At 43.5% G+C, this 15,193-nt stretch overlaps 1 protein-coding gene across 12 annotated transcripts in view; it reads left to right on the forward strand.

Moving 5' to 3' along the window:
• Marchf8 (membrane associated ring-CH-type finger 8) overlaps positions 1–15,193 on the forward strand; it is an 87,341-nt gene that overhangs the window by 65,672 nt on the left and 6,476 nt on the right. For 10 of the 12 annotated variants that reach the window (XM_052174647.1, XM_052174652.1, XM_052174644.1 and 7 more), the window contains 3 exons: positions 1,104–1,154; positions 13,442–13,527; positions 13,737–14,582. In XM_052174647.1, the coding sequence (XP_052030607.1) occupies positions 1,104–1,154; positions 13,442–13,527; positions 13,737–14,582 (983 nt within the window). The remainder of the gene's footprint in view (positions 1–1,103; positions 1,155–13,441; positions 13,528–13,736; positions 14,583–15,193) is intronic. The other 2 variants (XM_052174654.1, XM_052174653.1) reach the window with 1 other exon arrangement.

Consider the following 15,193-nt stretch of genomic DNA (forward strand, 5'->3'; position numbering starts at 1 on the left):
GTATCAGCAACAGTGCCTTCCCATTGGGAGTCTCACAACAACACCAAGCTACACAATTACAATAGATATACAGGACTAGGTTAGACCCATGCAGGCTTCCTGATTGCTGGTTCAGTCTCAGTGAGCCCCTATGAGTCCAGGTTAGTTGATTCTGTGGGCTTTCTTGTGGTGTCTTTGACCCCTTCTGGCTTCTACAATTCTTCCTCCCCCTCTTCTGCAGGATTCTCTAAGCACCACCTAATGTTTGGCTGTAAGGTCTGTGCATCTGCTTCTATCAGTTTCTGAGGCAGCCTTTCTGCTGACAATTGGGCAAGGCACTAATCTATGAGTACAGCAGAATATTATTAGGAACCATTTCATTGACTTTTTTCCCAGTCATGTTTGGTTTTTTCCTAGGTCTGTGGACCATCTGTCCTGTTTTTTCTTCCTTCAGGTAGTGTCAAGGGTGGGCTCCATCATAGTACTTTCGGCTTGTCCTGTTTCCATCTCTTCTTAGAAGACCACCTCTGTCCTAGTAACCCTGACAAGCCAGGCTTGGACACCCATCCTCAGTAAGCTAATTGATGACAGTGGTGAAAAGCAGAAAGAACGTATTCCATGTGGCTACACTGGAAGCACGCAGAAATCCAGTGGTCCCCTCAAGTCCTTCTCTAGGTCCTCGTAGGTTAGGTGCTTTATGCTCCAGAAGGAGGACAAACTTGATAGAAAAGATGGGAGTTGGGCATTTGACAGAGGTGGGGTCACACATCCCACCATCTTCCCCATCTTTTCAGTGGCCTTTCATAGCATGGACCCTATAGACAGGATATATAGGATTTCTCACCTCTGAACTATGAATTTGAAAGTGTCCTAAGACAGTTGCTGTGGCTTTGTTTTTATAGTTCCAAAATACTATTCTTTCCATGATAAGTTCCTTTAGGTCAGAGACCATTGTTTTATTTACTTTTGCCTAAATTTCCAATGTCTTAATACCTAGGAATGTATATCTAATAGATTGGTGTGTGCTTACTTACAAGAATAATTTCTTACTAGAATAATTGATTACTTGTTCTTTGCATATTTTTAATCGGAGCTTAATTGCTACCTGTTTGTCTTTCTTACAGAATGAGAAGACTTTGGGACATTCCATGAGTCATCCAAGCAACATTTCTAAGGTGAAGTGCCACCAAAATAAATTATTTATATCTTGGAACTTTTGTATTCTTTGACTTTGCATGTTAATTCTCATGTTTTTAAAGTGTGTATGTGTGTGTGTGTGTGTGTGTACACACGTTCCTGTGTGCGTGTTAGTGTGTGTAACCTGGAAGCCAGAGGTCACTGTTAGATCTCTTCCTCTATTCCTTTCTACCTCATTGTTTTGAGACCAGGCCTGTCACTGAGCAAGACTGACTGTGATCCAAGCTCACATCCTTGTGCTTAGGAGGCATGCCCTCTGCCACCTGAGCCCCTTCAGCCTTCCTTTCTTGATGCATTTCTACAATCTACTCTGGGACCACATAATATATTTTTCTAGTGAGGCAACTTTGAGTGTGTGCTAGAAGAGATTACTTATGGGACAAACTCTGTCCTCAACCCCTGAAATTATACTTTTCAGGCACAGAAATCTCAGGTAACAGAATCTGCTTCTCCAGTTAGGGATGTGTTTGGCTGGAAATGGATTTGTATGACTCAGGTGACAAGATTTCAGGAAGTAGTCTAGGGCCAAGTTGTTGAGAGATGTTTCCAGGTTCACTCTTTCTGTCTACCTTTCTTTCTATGTTGTCACCATTCTGCTGTGTGTCAGAGTCTCACAGTGCATCTGTGTTTCCTGCAGTGTGTTTATATAGATAGCTTTCTAGAAGCACATTGCCTGCTAGAGTCTGGCCCAGTAGACACCAGCTTCCCACACAGCAGTCTTTCTTTTGGTCATAGTCTCAGCCCAACATTACTCTCTGACCCACATTCTGACACAGTCTTGCAGATTACCTTACAGGTCTGAACCTTTCCCATGGCTTTGTCATGCAGCCAAATAAACAAAACCACATGTAGTGGTTAGTTAACTGATCAAGGAATGGACACAGCCTTTCAGTGAGTTCTGGACCAGTGCAAGCTCTGCAACTCCGGGCCTAGGAACTTGAAGCAGATTCGGCCCCACTGTGCATGGTTCCTGAGGTCATTGGGAACTGCTAGTCAAGAGATTATAATTTCTTCTACACACCAGTATTGCTACAACAGCTGTAGAGCGAGAAAAGGCATGGTGGCAGGACCAAGGGCTCGGTACACCATGGATAGAGAGAAAGGCCAGGGATGGATATGACCCTGAAGCAGAGTTCCCAGCGTGTCTGTGGGTACCAAGGAGCTTCCAGCAAGCACTTTTACCTTCTCCCTTGCTCCAGACCAGTGCTGGAGAGAGACAAGCTGAAGTGGTTCAACACATAGATTAAACGACAAGCACAGTATACCGTGAACAGGGATTATCAGGGCCAGGGGACTTGGAAGCTGAAGTGAACTTTAGGGTACCCTAGAGGACACCCTCACTGTCACATTATTGATGATGTGGGAACCCATGGCTATACAATTGAACTAAGAGTTGTTTGGTATGTGAAACATCTGTAGGAGGGAAAAAGTTCAGAAACCTATTCACTGAAAAAGGAAATACTCACTGGTGTGATGATTTTTTTTTAATCTATATATGAATTTTACTCAGCTCTCTGTTTTTCTTTTGTGTTTTTATGATGCCCACCTAACTTTTAAGAGCCATACTTTAGTTTTGTATTACTCAGGGTTTGGAACTGTTCTGTATGCTTTGTACTCAGAGTTGTATTCTGTACTTTTTACTGTTCTTCCCATCCACAACCCATAGCTGCCTGTCTCTCATCTCTACCCCAGTCTTATTCTTCCTCATGCCGTGTATACACACGCATGCTTGTGTATACACGCATGCGTGTGTGTGCACGTGTACATGTGCCCACACAAATGCAGATATGAGTGACGATGCATATGTCCCATGGCACAGGAGAGGAGAAAGAAAACAATCTCATTTGTCAGTCCTCACTGTCCACCTTGTTTGCCTGAGAGTTTCCAGGGCTCTCCTGTCTCCACCTCCCAACCTCCCAACCTCCCATCTCCATATCCCAAAGCTTAGATGTATATGTTTACACACTCCTTTGCCAGTTTGTGGGGGTTCTGTGGATTCAAACTGGGGTTCTCATGCTTGTGCAGCAATACCTTACGTGCAGCGCTGTCACCCTGATTCCTTTACTTCTTAACTATAACCTTCCCTATCTTTAGTTTTTAAATTACCTGAACCTTAACTATATCTCAGCTTCCCCATTCCTGCTACCCTCTTCTCATTGCTCCCTCAGCTGACACAATACTAATCCCTGCCACAACCCAGGCTCATGTAGCACTGGATGACCTGGAGCTCACTCTGTAGACCAGGCTAACTTCAAAGTCACAGAGATCCTCCTGCCTCTGTCTCCTGAGAGCTGGATTAAAGCATGAGGCACTATGCTGACAAGTAATACTGCTTACTGCTTACAAGTAATACTCCTTACTGCTGTGCTCCTTTTTCCTGGTAGTTATTGAAGTTAGAAGTGATGAGTTTTTTAAATCCTCAACAATATTATATTTTCACAGTGGGTCAATCTAGTAGTTGTGATTCTACATTCTGAGGCAATGCAGGATATTAACACTTAGTTCTCAGAGCATGGAAACTGGGAATTTAGCTAGTGAACTACTATAAATGAACTAGTCACACCTGGACATTGCAAATAATATAATAAATAATATTCAAAAATATATATAGATGATTAAAAACCCAGCCAAGAAAATAATTCCTGATGTTCAAGCCCCAATACAGAGATATAAGAAGCAAGAAAAACTATATGCCTCTTCTGGTACTGGATTCCAGTGCAAGAGAATTAGATGAAATTCCAGACAAAGAATTCAGAAGAATAATTGTAAGAATGTAGAATAAAATCAGAGGACACAAACTTTGGAATGAACTGAGAGAATACAAAGAACTGAATGAAATAAGGTCAGAACAGGATATGAAAGAAGAATTGATCAAAACTACAGAAATACTGAAAAATCAAACTGAAATTTTAGAAAATTTTAGAAATGAAATACTCAGTTTTAAAGCTCACCAATTTAGAATGGATTGAGTGAAAAATAGAGCATTAGGAATGTATGATAAGGTAGATTGATTAGAACATTTAGACATTGACACTAATAAAGTAACAAAATAAAAAAGTATAAAGTTTAAAATGCAACATATGTAATGGATACCATCAAAGACTACTGTTATGAGCCATGGGTATCTTGAGCCAAGGAGAGATCTTCAGGCTAAAGGTCTAAACATATACAGAAAAAATCTTAGCAGAAAACCCTCCAAATCCACGAGAAAAGACTTAGTTTGAGTCAAGGCATTTACAGCTTCAAACAGACAAGACCAGATTAAAATTCTGGAAAGTGAAGGACACTTCTAGGTCCCATGTGAAGTCCATCAGGATTGCTAGGTACAAAAGGAATTGTGTTTCAGACCATGATCTTAAATCATTATAACTAGGCTCAAACACATGTGTTTTAATCAAAGTAGGAAGATTACAGTAAACACAAGAAATAACTTGTTGAACATTATAAAACCATATATATTACACTCAGTGTGGACCTTAAAATGGCTGGTTTTGTTTACCTCCTTCAGACTCACCTGACTTTGGAGTATCAGGTCTAGTTTAAGTCCTGTGTTCTCATTGTCAGCATTCTCAGCCTGTGGTTTAATCTTGAAGTTGTGTGCCCCTTGAACTACATCTAGCAAGACAAGGAGCTTGTACAGAAGCTCTCACAACCTGAGAAGGGTGGGTGGGGCTGTCCTGTGGGAAGGGGTCTGTCCTAACAGGTGGGACCTGTGGACTCACTGTGTGAGTCATCACTGACAGGCCTGCAGAGATGAACAGTCATTGTGATGCTGTACGTGACCCTCCTGCCTTTCCTCTGCTTTTATTTGATCCTTGCAATAGGCTTATGGCTTGACTTGAAAATTAATTTAGTGTGTGTGCACACTTCCGTGTGTACAGTGTGTGCATGCACATGTGGAATTTGCATCTCAGAAGCTATCTACCTTGCTTTGGAAACAGGGTCTCCTACGAGCCTGGAACTTGCCAAGTAGACAGGCTGGCTGGCAGTGAGCCTTGGGGCTGCCCGGCCCCACCTCTCCAGTGGGACTGGAAGTGAGCACCATAATACCAAACTTCTTCCCACCAGCCACAGAGGCTCTAAGAATGCAATTCAGGTCCTCAGATTTGGTTATCAGCAGAGCTGTTTCTTGAGATCCTTAATCTGATGTTTAAGTGATTAAACTCTGCCTGGTGGTGTGTTCAGTGCAGTCCCAGAGCACAGTGACTACTCCAGAGTCAAAAAGCCTCTTTTGCCACCATCCTAAAACTCTGTAAGAATTATTTTTGGTAGGGAAAAATTAACTATTTAAAGGAAGTTAAAATAGTGAAGGGTCCTTTTGAATGATAGACAGATACAGACACAGACCTTTGTGTAACCCATTACTGATGATTTTGAACCTTTATATGGTCACAACTTTAATTTCTGTGTCTCTGAAGACTTCTTTGCTCAGAAATTGTTGCCTTCCATATTCTTTGTTCTAAACATGCATTATTTTGTTGAGACTCCAGCTGTGGTGACTTTAGGAAGGCAAGTCTTAAAGCATTTCTGCCTCAGCTTTCCTACTTGATACTGTGCCCTGTGCCTCTCATTGTACTAAAGACATACTGCTGTCTGCTTGACTGGACGCCAAAAGGCCAGGAAAGAAGAGAGCCCAGTGTTTGTAAGCCTTGCTAGGCAGCATTGAGTCATTTGTAATGCAAATACTTTTTGTATTCAGTAGTTCTTTATTATGCATTCTCTCTCATGAATTCTATATTGTATCTATTTACTTGTAATGGCCAGATTAGTTGATTGTTCTTGGAGGCTGGTTCTTGGCACGGCCTTCCAGCAAGAGCCACAATGCATGTATTAGAGCAGCCACAGAGCGACCTGTCTTTAATTGTGGTTCACTGTTTAGGTTGGATACAGCTGGGTATTTATTTATAGAAGGGAGCAATGGCTTTCCCAGAGTAATTTCACAAAACTGCAAGTTTTCTGAGACATAGTCTCAGTCTGCATATCTCAGTGACTAAAACACCAAGTGAGGCATGTCTACTTTATGAAGTCAGGTCTACTGAGAGGGTGGTGAGCGTAAATCACTACCTTTTAGTTTGGAGTGGGAGGACAGTAACCTTTAGTAACTTCCTGGGAAGGAAACACAAATTAAAAGGTACTCTGATAAACAGGATTCCTAAAATACCATGCTGCAGTGTGTGCCGCCCTGTCTGTGTAAGCATGAGGGGTTCTCCCATTGTCATACAGCACAGCCGCCTTTGAACAGAGACAAGCTTGGACTGTACGCGTGGCCTTAGTGAAATGCTGTGAATACTTAAAAGGAGAGAATTTCCATGAGGGGTCACAGAAAGGGAATTTAGAGTCACAGCATAAGTGGGCCTATGGTAGAGGAGGGTTGTGAGATGGGACACCCATGTGGCCTTGAATGGTGAGCAGCAAACAGTTTGGGTTCTGCGTTTGAAGGACACATTCTACAGAATGACATCCTGTAAGCATCCATAATGAGTGTGAAGCTGCTGTTCCAGGGCAGCGAGCAGAGACTGCTATTACTGTACCCAGGGCTCCTAGGGGGCTGTGACAATAGACTTCTGTAGGTGTTTCTGTTGTCATCATTGTTTGGGGCTGGTTTTGCTTTGCTTTGCTTTGTTTTTACTCTTGCTATAAAGCCCTGGCTGTCCTAGAACTCATCCTCCTGCCTCTGCCTCTGCCTCCTGAGTGCTAGGATATAGGTTTGCGCTACCATGCCCAGCTGATTTGTAATTTTAAGCCACCAAATTGTTTTGATTTGTTGCCCAGCCAAAGGAATCTCACATAGGTGGTAAGTGTCCATGTGGAGGAAAGACTTTTCTCCCTGGGAACTGTTGCCACTCCCATCTGAGGTTTCTTACTGACATCATAACATGATTCTTTTACTCAAAAAAGAAAAAAAAATCTTTTTTTGTTTTTTTTTCTTTATAGAAATAACATTCCTGTAGTTACTTTTAGTTTGCTTTGACCATGGTCTGTAGTGAGATATTTTACATTAAAACGTAGTTCATACACAGATACAAATGAAAAATAACATTGTTTCCAAACAATGTTTAGTCCTTATTATTTTAGATAGTTTTTCTTTTATTTTACTATGTCCTGTTTTTAAAAGGTGTCTTCCTTACTTTTCTACTGCTGTGATGAGGCACCATGATGGAGGCAACTTGTAGAAGAGCTTATTAGGACTCTTGCTCCGAGGGATGCCTTCATGCTGTTATGGCGGGGTGTGGGAGCAGGCATGGCGGCGTGGCACAGCAGCAAGAACTTACGTCCTGACTCGTAAACGTGAGGAAGAGGCTAACTGGGAATTCCGTGGGCTTTTGAAGTCTCAAAGCCAACACTTCCAAGGCCACAACTCATAATCTTTCCCAACTCTTCCACCAACAAGGGGCCACACACGCAGGCCAGACCTGACTCAGCAATAGCCCAACTTTCTGGTACCGGCTTCTGTATTAGTTTCTTTTTGTTGCTATAATAAAATACCATGATGAAGGAAGTTTATTGAACAAAGTGTTGGCTTTGTGGATCCAGAGAGTTAAGGCGACGTGTGGCTAAGCTGGCCAGTAGAAGCTCACAGAAGAAGAGAGCACGTGAAAACGGACCAAGGTTTTAGCTCAAAGGCCCACTTGCAGAGACACTTCCTCCAACAACACACCTCCTGAGCTTCCCCAAGTAGCTCCAACAACTCGGGACCAGATATTCAAATGCCAAGGGTATGGAGGATACCTCATTCAAACCACCAAAACTTCTGGACTTGAGAATCCACTGGGGAAGTGTTAGGAGCTACAGGCTTCTTTTTGTGGTAGTCATACTGTCCTCTGGATACCTGTTAGAGAAATGGTGGATTTTACTGAGCTTGATGCCAACAAGAAGTCAGTCTCTTTAAAAGCATTTTGGTAACTGATGTGTTTATAGATTGGTCTTCAGTTTTTAAACATATGCTCACTTCTTACTGGATTTTCATGTTTTTATTGGAGGAATAGACATCTGTTGAAGTCATTTATGTATAACTAAGTAGGTTTTAATTTTTTTCCTTCAACGTTCTTATCTAACAAGAACATGCATGACAAGCATTACAAACCCTTGTCTTTGGCATTTGGAAGCTTGTTGAGGCTTGGGTGTCACCTGCTGCAGACCAATTAATAGAGGACTGTTCTTCTTTCCTAACTAAAATGTGGCCTTGAGCTTTGCCTCCATGCTTTCCCTGTCTTGCCTTGCTCTTCCTGGTGTCTGCTGCCACGCATGCACAGCACTTGGTGAGTTCTCTGGGATGTACCTGAGATAGAGGCTGTGTAGGCAATGCACAGGTCCCACGGAGTCTCGACAGTCTGCTGCTTCCTCCGTGGCTGAGGCTCTGTCGGCTGCCAGGCTCTACTCTTTCTCTATCCTTCTACCTCCCAGCCTTGCCCCATGCCCTCACTCTGGGTATGCAGAGATAGAGCCATTCCCTCATCAAGCCCTTTTGACATACTTACTTGAAGTTGAGAGGAGAGTAACAGGCATTTTCTTTTAGCTTCAGCTTCCCAGATGAAACCTACCTCTTCCCAGGACACTGATGCTGGTTGGGCACAGATCAGACTTTATCTTCCTCCACATGAGTTACCTTCCTTTCATGATATGGAAAAGTAAATTTGGTTCCATAAGGATTCTGTCTTGCTAAGACAACAGGAGGCACTGACTAGGTAATTCCTCCTGTCTTCTGTCCTTTGGATATGGTGGGTTTTCTTCTATACCTCAGTGCCACCAAGCAATTGAGTTTGACACACAGCACAGAAGAGGTGGTTAATAGGGTGTGAGTACACATTCTGCCAAGTTTTCGTGCCAATGGGGAGAAAGGATTATACTGTGCCATCAGGATGGATTTTTGGCTTTTCCTGTGGCAGCTAAACCAAGCTGGATCATGAGGGTTTTCAGACTCAAAGTGGTTTGGCGACTAGAGAGCAGAGAACACCAGAGTTTGCTGGAGTTTGGACATTGTACGATAGGTCTCACACTGCCTTCCTGTGATGGACAGTAAAGCTTGGTGCCAGAGACCTTGTGTGCTTAACCCAGGATAGCAGGAGCACCCAAGGAATGGATGCGGCCTCTGCTGGCTGCTGTGGTTGAACATGCTGGAACAGAGAAGGATGGTACATGTAGATAGGCCTGTGAGATGTGAGGTACAAACGTGAAGAAATATTGTCCACCTATGTCCTGAGCCCCTCTCACTGTATTTCAGGAAAAGTTCTGAGACGTGACAGAGGCTACTCTGGGACTGTGGCCGTATATCCAAGTAGACCAAGCTTTAGATTCTTGAGAACTCTGTCTATTAATGTGTTTAAAGAATATGGCCTTCTTAGTTTATTTCATGTTGCTGTGAGAAAGACCATGACCAAAAACAGCCTAGGGGAAAAGGTTTGCTCCATTTTACAGTGTACTGTCCCTTCTGAAGGGAAGCCTGGACTCCAGCAGGGCAGAGACCTAGAAGCAGCAACTCAGGCAGGACTATGGAGGGAACACTTTGACTGGCTTGCCCTCTCAAGGATTGATTGCTCAGCCTGCTTTCTTACACAGTCTGTACGACTTGCCCAGGGATGGCTCTTTCTACAATGGTCTGAGCCCTCCTGTATCAATTATTAATCAAGAAAATGCCCTTGCAGACTTGCTTACCAGCCAATCAGATGAAGGCATTTTCTCAATTGTCAATCCTTCTTCTCAGATGACTTTAGCTAGTGTCAAAATGACAAAAAACCTAGCTAGTACAATTGATCCCTTCTTAATTTGACATATAAACACATCACTACTAAACTGTAACCTTTCCTTTCTTTTTTTATCCTCAAGATACCATGTTACTATTGTATTAATAAATTATAGTGTATAATTTTAAGAGTCCTTTGGTCTTTAAAATGCAAACACATTAGAAGTTCAATCTCTTTAAAATGTTCAAGTCTATTTAAAATACCTATTGAAACAAAACCCAAGTATAGATGTTTCAGCCCAATGTCTGAAATCTGGAACTCACAATCTTTTTGGCTCCAAGGGACTTTGTGCTGCTCTGTGTCTCTGGCTTTGCCATCATCAGCATGTGCAGCTTGTTATATAGACTCGTGCCAGTTTCTTTTCCATACCTGCTGCTACTCTTATTAGCCCTCCCGTAGTCCTGGTATCTCCTATATGCTGTGGCATCTCCTATATGCTGTGGCACCCACACTAAAGGCCTCATGGCCTCCCTTTGGGATCTTTACCATGCCACATGTTGCTATAGATTTTCCCCATGCCTCCTTTAATCCTGGGTCTCCTCTGCAACTGAGAATGTACTTTCATCAGTGGCCTCCTGGATTTACACAATGTCAAGCCTTGACCCTTTTAACTCTGTAGCTTTCATGCCATCAAAACCTGTACCATCTAGAAGATTCTTATTCAGATACTAGTCTGAGTTGCAGCCTTGTCCATCTCTGCACTACAACTCTGTGTACTCATCATGAGAAAATGCTTCCCCAAAGCTTTACTTTAGTGATGCTGGACTCTTTAATCCTTGCTGATTTTTTTTAAGCTCCAGCATTAATTGTCCCAGTAAAGCAGTAGTTTTATTTCAATAGTTCTGGTCTCTTGTGGATTACAGCTTATTTTTCAGTCATGGCTGACCAGAAAACACAGATTCCCAACTCAAAGTGTACAGTGAACCATCTTCTGAACTGATCTCCGCATTCTTTTAGCTCATTAACTTATAGTACTAAATGGCTTTTCTATCCCAAAGCTCCAAACATTTTCACAGTCCTCCCCCAAACAACATGGTCAGATCTATCACAGTAATACCCTGTGGTCCTAGTACCAATTTCTATCTTAGTTTGCTTCCTATTGCTATGAGAAAGTCTATAAATAACCATGCAACTTGGGGGAGGGATGGGTTTTCCTCAACTTAGAGTTTATATACAGTTTCATAAAGGGAAGCCAAGACAAGAATTCAAGTGAGGGAGAAACCTGGAGATGGGAACTTAAGCAGACCCGTGGAAGAACATTGCTTACTAGCTTGCTTCCCATGGCTTGCTCAGCCTACTTTTTTCTTATAACCAGAGGCTACCTTGCCCACTGATGGCACCAACCACCATGGTCTGGACCCTTTTCTTTCACTCATTAATCAAAAAAACTTCTCCACAGACTTGTCTACAGGTCAGTCTGGTAAAAGCATTTTCTCAGTTGAGATTCTCTTCTCAAATGACTAGTTTTTCCCCCACTTCAGGATCTGTAGACAGTGTGGACCGTACAGATGAGCTGATGGCTCAGGTGTGCTGGCTGAGTGATACCAGTGATGTTACAGTGTACATACATCATAGTAGCATGCATCTTCTCTTGACATTAAGTTGGATTAGAGATGTTTAAATTTGTGTTACACAACTTCTTTCTTGGCCGGTATGCTTAGGCATTGATAATGCAGGACAGAGGGCAGTTTTGGGGGGTGGCAATGCTGTGTTTGATGTCTGATGTCCCATTGGCAGAGGGCCAAGATAAGAGTATCCTCCTAGGGTACGCTTAGAAAACGAGGCTAGTTCTCACTCTGGGAATTCTGGGCCAGCATGGAGCTCTCTGGAATCACAGGGCAAGTTCTAGGTAAGGTTGAACAGTGATGGGAACTTATTCAAGGAACATGATTCTGTTTGCTGCAGCTTCTTGGTTCCATGGAGCAGATTGTCACTCAGGCTCCCTGTTCTAAGGAAGCATGGAAGTGCTCATAGGTGTGTGCCACACAATGATGTTTTAGGCAGCAGTGGAACTAAATAGTTACAGCAGTGCTTCCATAAGATCGTAATGTAGTTGGAAAATTCCTCCAGTAACACTGTAGCTTTCTGAATACGTTGTACAGCTCCATTATTCATGTGTTTGTGTTGATGCTGGTACAAATACTCTGTGCTGCTGGTTCCACAGAAGTACAGTTCATAAACCAGGTATAATTATAAACAATTCTGTCACTGCTCTGCTTACTATAGTTATCATTACTTTAGAGTGCATTCTCCTGCTGTGAGCCAGGCATGGTGGCACACACTGTAACCCCAGCATTTGGGAGGTTGAAGCAAGAGGACCATGAGTTTGAAGTCCGAGCTATATTGGAAGACAGTAAAAGAGATACTGGAAATAAAGGCAGTACTGTAAAACAGTTCACTGTGTTACACTAGCAGCAGCCTCACCCATCTCATTAGCTCCAGCTCAGGAGGCCACATGGAGTAACTGGCTTGTGCCATCTAGGTCTTGGGAAGTGTCCCGTGAGATTTGTACAACAGTAAAGCCTCATAGATTCCACACCTAGCATGTGTTGTCATTTTCAGTAAAGCAAAGGTATGTGAGGGCACCGGGGGCCCTAAAGGCTAGAGAATGAGTGTTGCTAAACCCAGGACTCTCAGAGGTTTTACATCCTTCTCAGCTCTTCTCCCATCCACTTCTCACTGTGATAACTCCTGTCTAGATCTTTCCCCTCCCCCTGGCCTGTTCACCACTGCTCATAGGCCCTATTGTGTCCTATTAGCTCTTTTAAGTTTAAATTTCTTGAGTATGTTCCTTAATTTACAATTCCAAGATTTGACTTCTTGGCAAGTATCTTTTGATCCATCTTCTCATTAGCCACAGGATCTTTGGAGCCCAGAGTTGATACAGGGCAGTAAGGTTTTGGGGCCCAGCATTTGGGTTCTGTGTGTGAAATAGTCAGGTAGAGAAGCACTTGCCAGCCTTGAGGAGGGTTATCTCAGGAACCAGGTGAAGACAAGACATCTTGCATACTTTCTTTCACATTGGTAGAGTGCCTTATGGACTTAGTTTTCTGATTTTCATGTGAAGTAATTAAGTTTATATGCTTAGGAAAGGCTGCAGAATCTTCAGAGCTTGGACGTGATATGCTGTGGTCTCAAAGTATCTCTTAGCTATATTTTTTTCCACAAGTAAGAAAAATTAAGAATTGCTTTGCCTGGACTTGAAGGGATCTAATGATTATTCCAGCCAGGCATAGTAGTGCACACCTTTAATCCCAGCCCTCATTAGGCCAAGGCAGAGGCAGGCTAATCTCTGTGAGTTCACAGCAGCCTGGTCTACACAGCGAGTTTCAGACCAGCCAAAACTACAAAATGAGAACTTGTTTCAGCAAAACACAGCAAAGAACCTAATAGATACTCCTCTCAAAGCAGTGGGAAATAGCAGATGTTATTTGATTTTTCTACCCTTTGCCATTCACAAGGAGACAGTGTGTCTGGGTCTCTTGGCTTCTTCATAAACACTGACTGAAGGTGTGTCATTGCAGGCTGCGAGTAGTCCTCCATCCACGACGGCTCCAGCTTCTGCCTTCTCTCGCACTTCTGTCACACCATCCAACCAGGACATCTGCAGGTAACACTCTGCTTCCCATGCTCCGTGGCCTGTGGTGGCCCAGAAATCCCAGTTTTCCATTTGCTCGGTCATTCCACCCTTGGTCTGAGCAGCCTTTTTATGTGCTGTTCGCTCCCTGAGCCACAATGCAGTCTCATTCCTACTTTGACGTCTGCTCTCTTTAAACTTGTTTTCCCTTTCTGTGCTTTATCCCACTGTTCTGCATGCAGTTCCAGTGCAGTGTTTTCTGAGTGTTGTTACTACCATCCCGTGCAGTCTGCTGTTGTCTTGAAAGCTCCTCCATACCAGAGTTCTCTGACACAAGGGCTCACTGTGACAGTTGTCTGTAAGGACACATTACAGGCATCAAAGAAAAATCTCTTTGGTTCAGACTGGGACCAAGTCTTGTCACCTGCTAAAAATACTAAGGCCAGAAGAGCGCTCAGATTCTCAAAGTCACTAAGTGATGTGGGTGAGAAGACCCAGGATACTTTGGAAAGCTTTGACTATATGGAAAGAACTTGTTCTGAAGGGAAATTGGTGCTTCCTCAAGGTTCATCTCTCACAAAGAACAGGCTCCATCATAAAGGAAAGAGAGCAGAGCACTGCCCACCCCTCGGCCATTCCAAACCCTCTTCTCTCTTACCCCTTTCTACCAACCACTCAGCTGTCCCAAAGAGGGAAGCTGGCAGGGGAAGTGTGCGCATTCCACTTTTGGAGGAGAAAGCTGATGGCGAGGCCAGGTTGAGAAGCCAGCGACTACTCCGGTACCTGCTCTCCCTCTCTCGCGGCTCGAGTGCGAGCAGCCTGCATAGGTTCCATGAGCTGGAGTGCCATGCCAGCCATCTGCATACTGCCAAGTCCTCCAGCTGGCTGGCAGGGAGCATGGACTTCTGTTCTGATGAAATGGGAGATGACGACGTCTTTGAGGATACATCATCTGCCAGACTGAAGAACAGGGTTCTGCGTGCTCCCCTCTGCTCAGTAGAGAAGGACAGTGACCTGGATTGTCCTTCTCTGCTCTCTGAAAAATGTACTCCCATCTCTCCTGTGTCCACTTCAGGGGATGCCTGCAGGTTGGTTTGCCAGGAACCACCATCTGGCTGTTTCTGCTAATACCTTCATAACCTTACCTTGATTTAATATGTGAAGTTTCTGGAAAGTAGAATAGCAAGACATCTGTTGCCAGCTATAGAGCAAAATTATGTTTTCCATACATGTTTTCCTCCACTTGGAAGCTAATTTCATAAGATGCAGAAACTACACATATTTAAAGGCCATGCCGACTCCTCTCAGCAAAATAAGCAGGCTTTGCCTAAATATGTGGGAAGAAATAGTACCTCCATCTTTCTAGCTTGCCCCTATGAGTGTGGGAGGGGCTTGTCTCCAGTGGCCTGCCCACACCCTTCCTTCCCTCCTTCCCTCCCTCTTACCTTAGGAGTGATGTCCAAGTCCAAATTCTTCTTCCCAACTTTATCTTGCTGTTTGGCATTCTCATTGGTCTCATCTGTCCCCAGTGCTGTGCCTCCCTCAGTTTCCCTTCTCAGTGTCAGCTGTTACATATCTTACTGTTGGATCAGAAAACCTGTTTCTGAAACAAGTAACCCAACACTCTAGCCAGGCTGGGCCAAGCCCTCTTCAGAACAGCTGTCCTACCTGTTGCCCAGCTGTTGGAAAACATCTCTGT

The sequence above is a fragment of the Apodemus sylvaticus genome, chromosome 2, assembly GCF_947179515.1.
Source record: "Apodemus sylvaticus chromosome 2, mApoSyl1.1, whole genome shotgun sequence".
Taxonomy (NCBI): Eukaryota; Metazoa; Chordata; class Mammalia; order Rodentia; family Muridae; genus Apodemus; species Apodemus sylvaticus.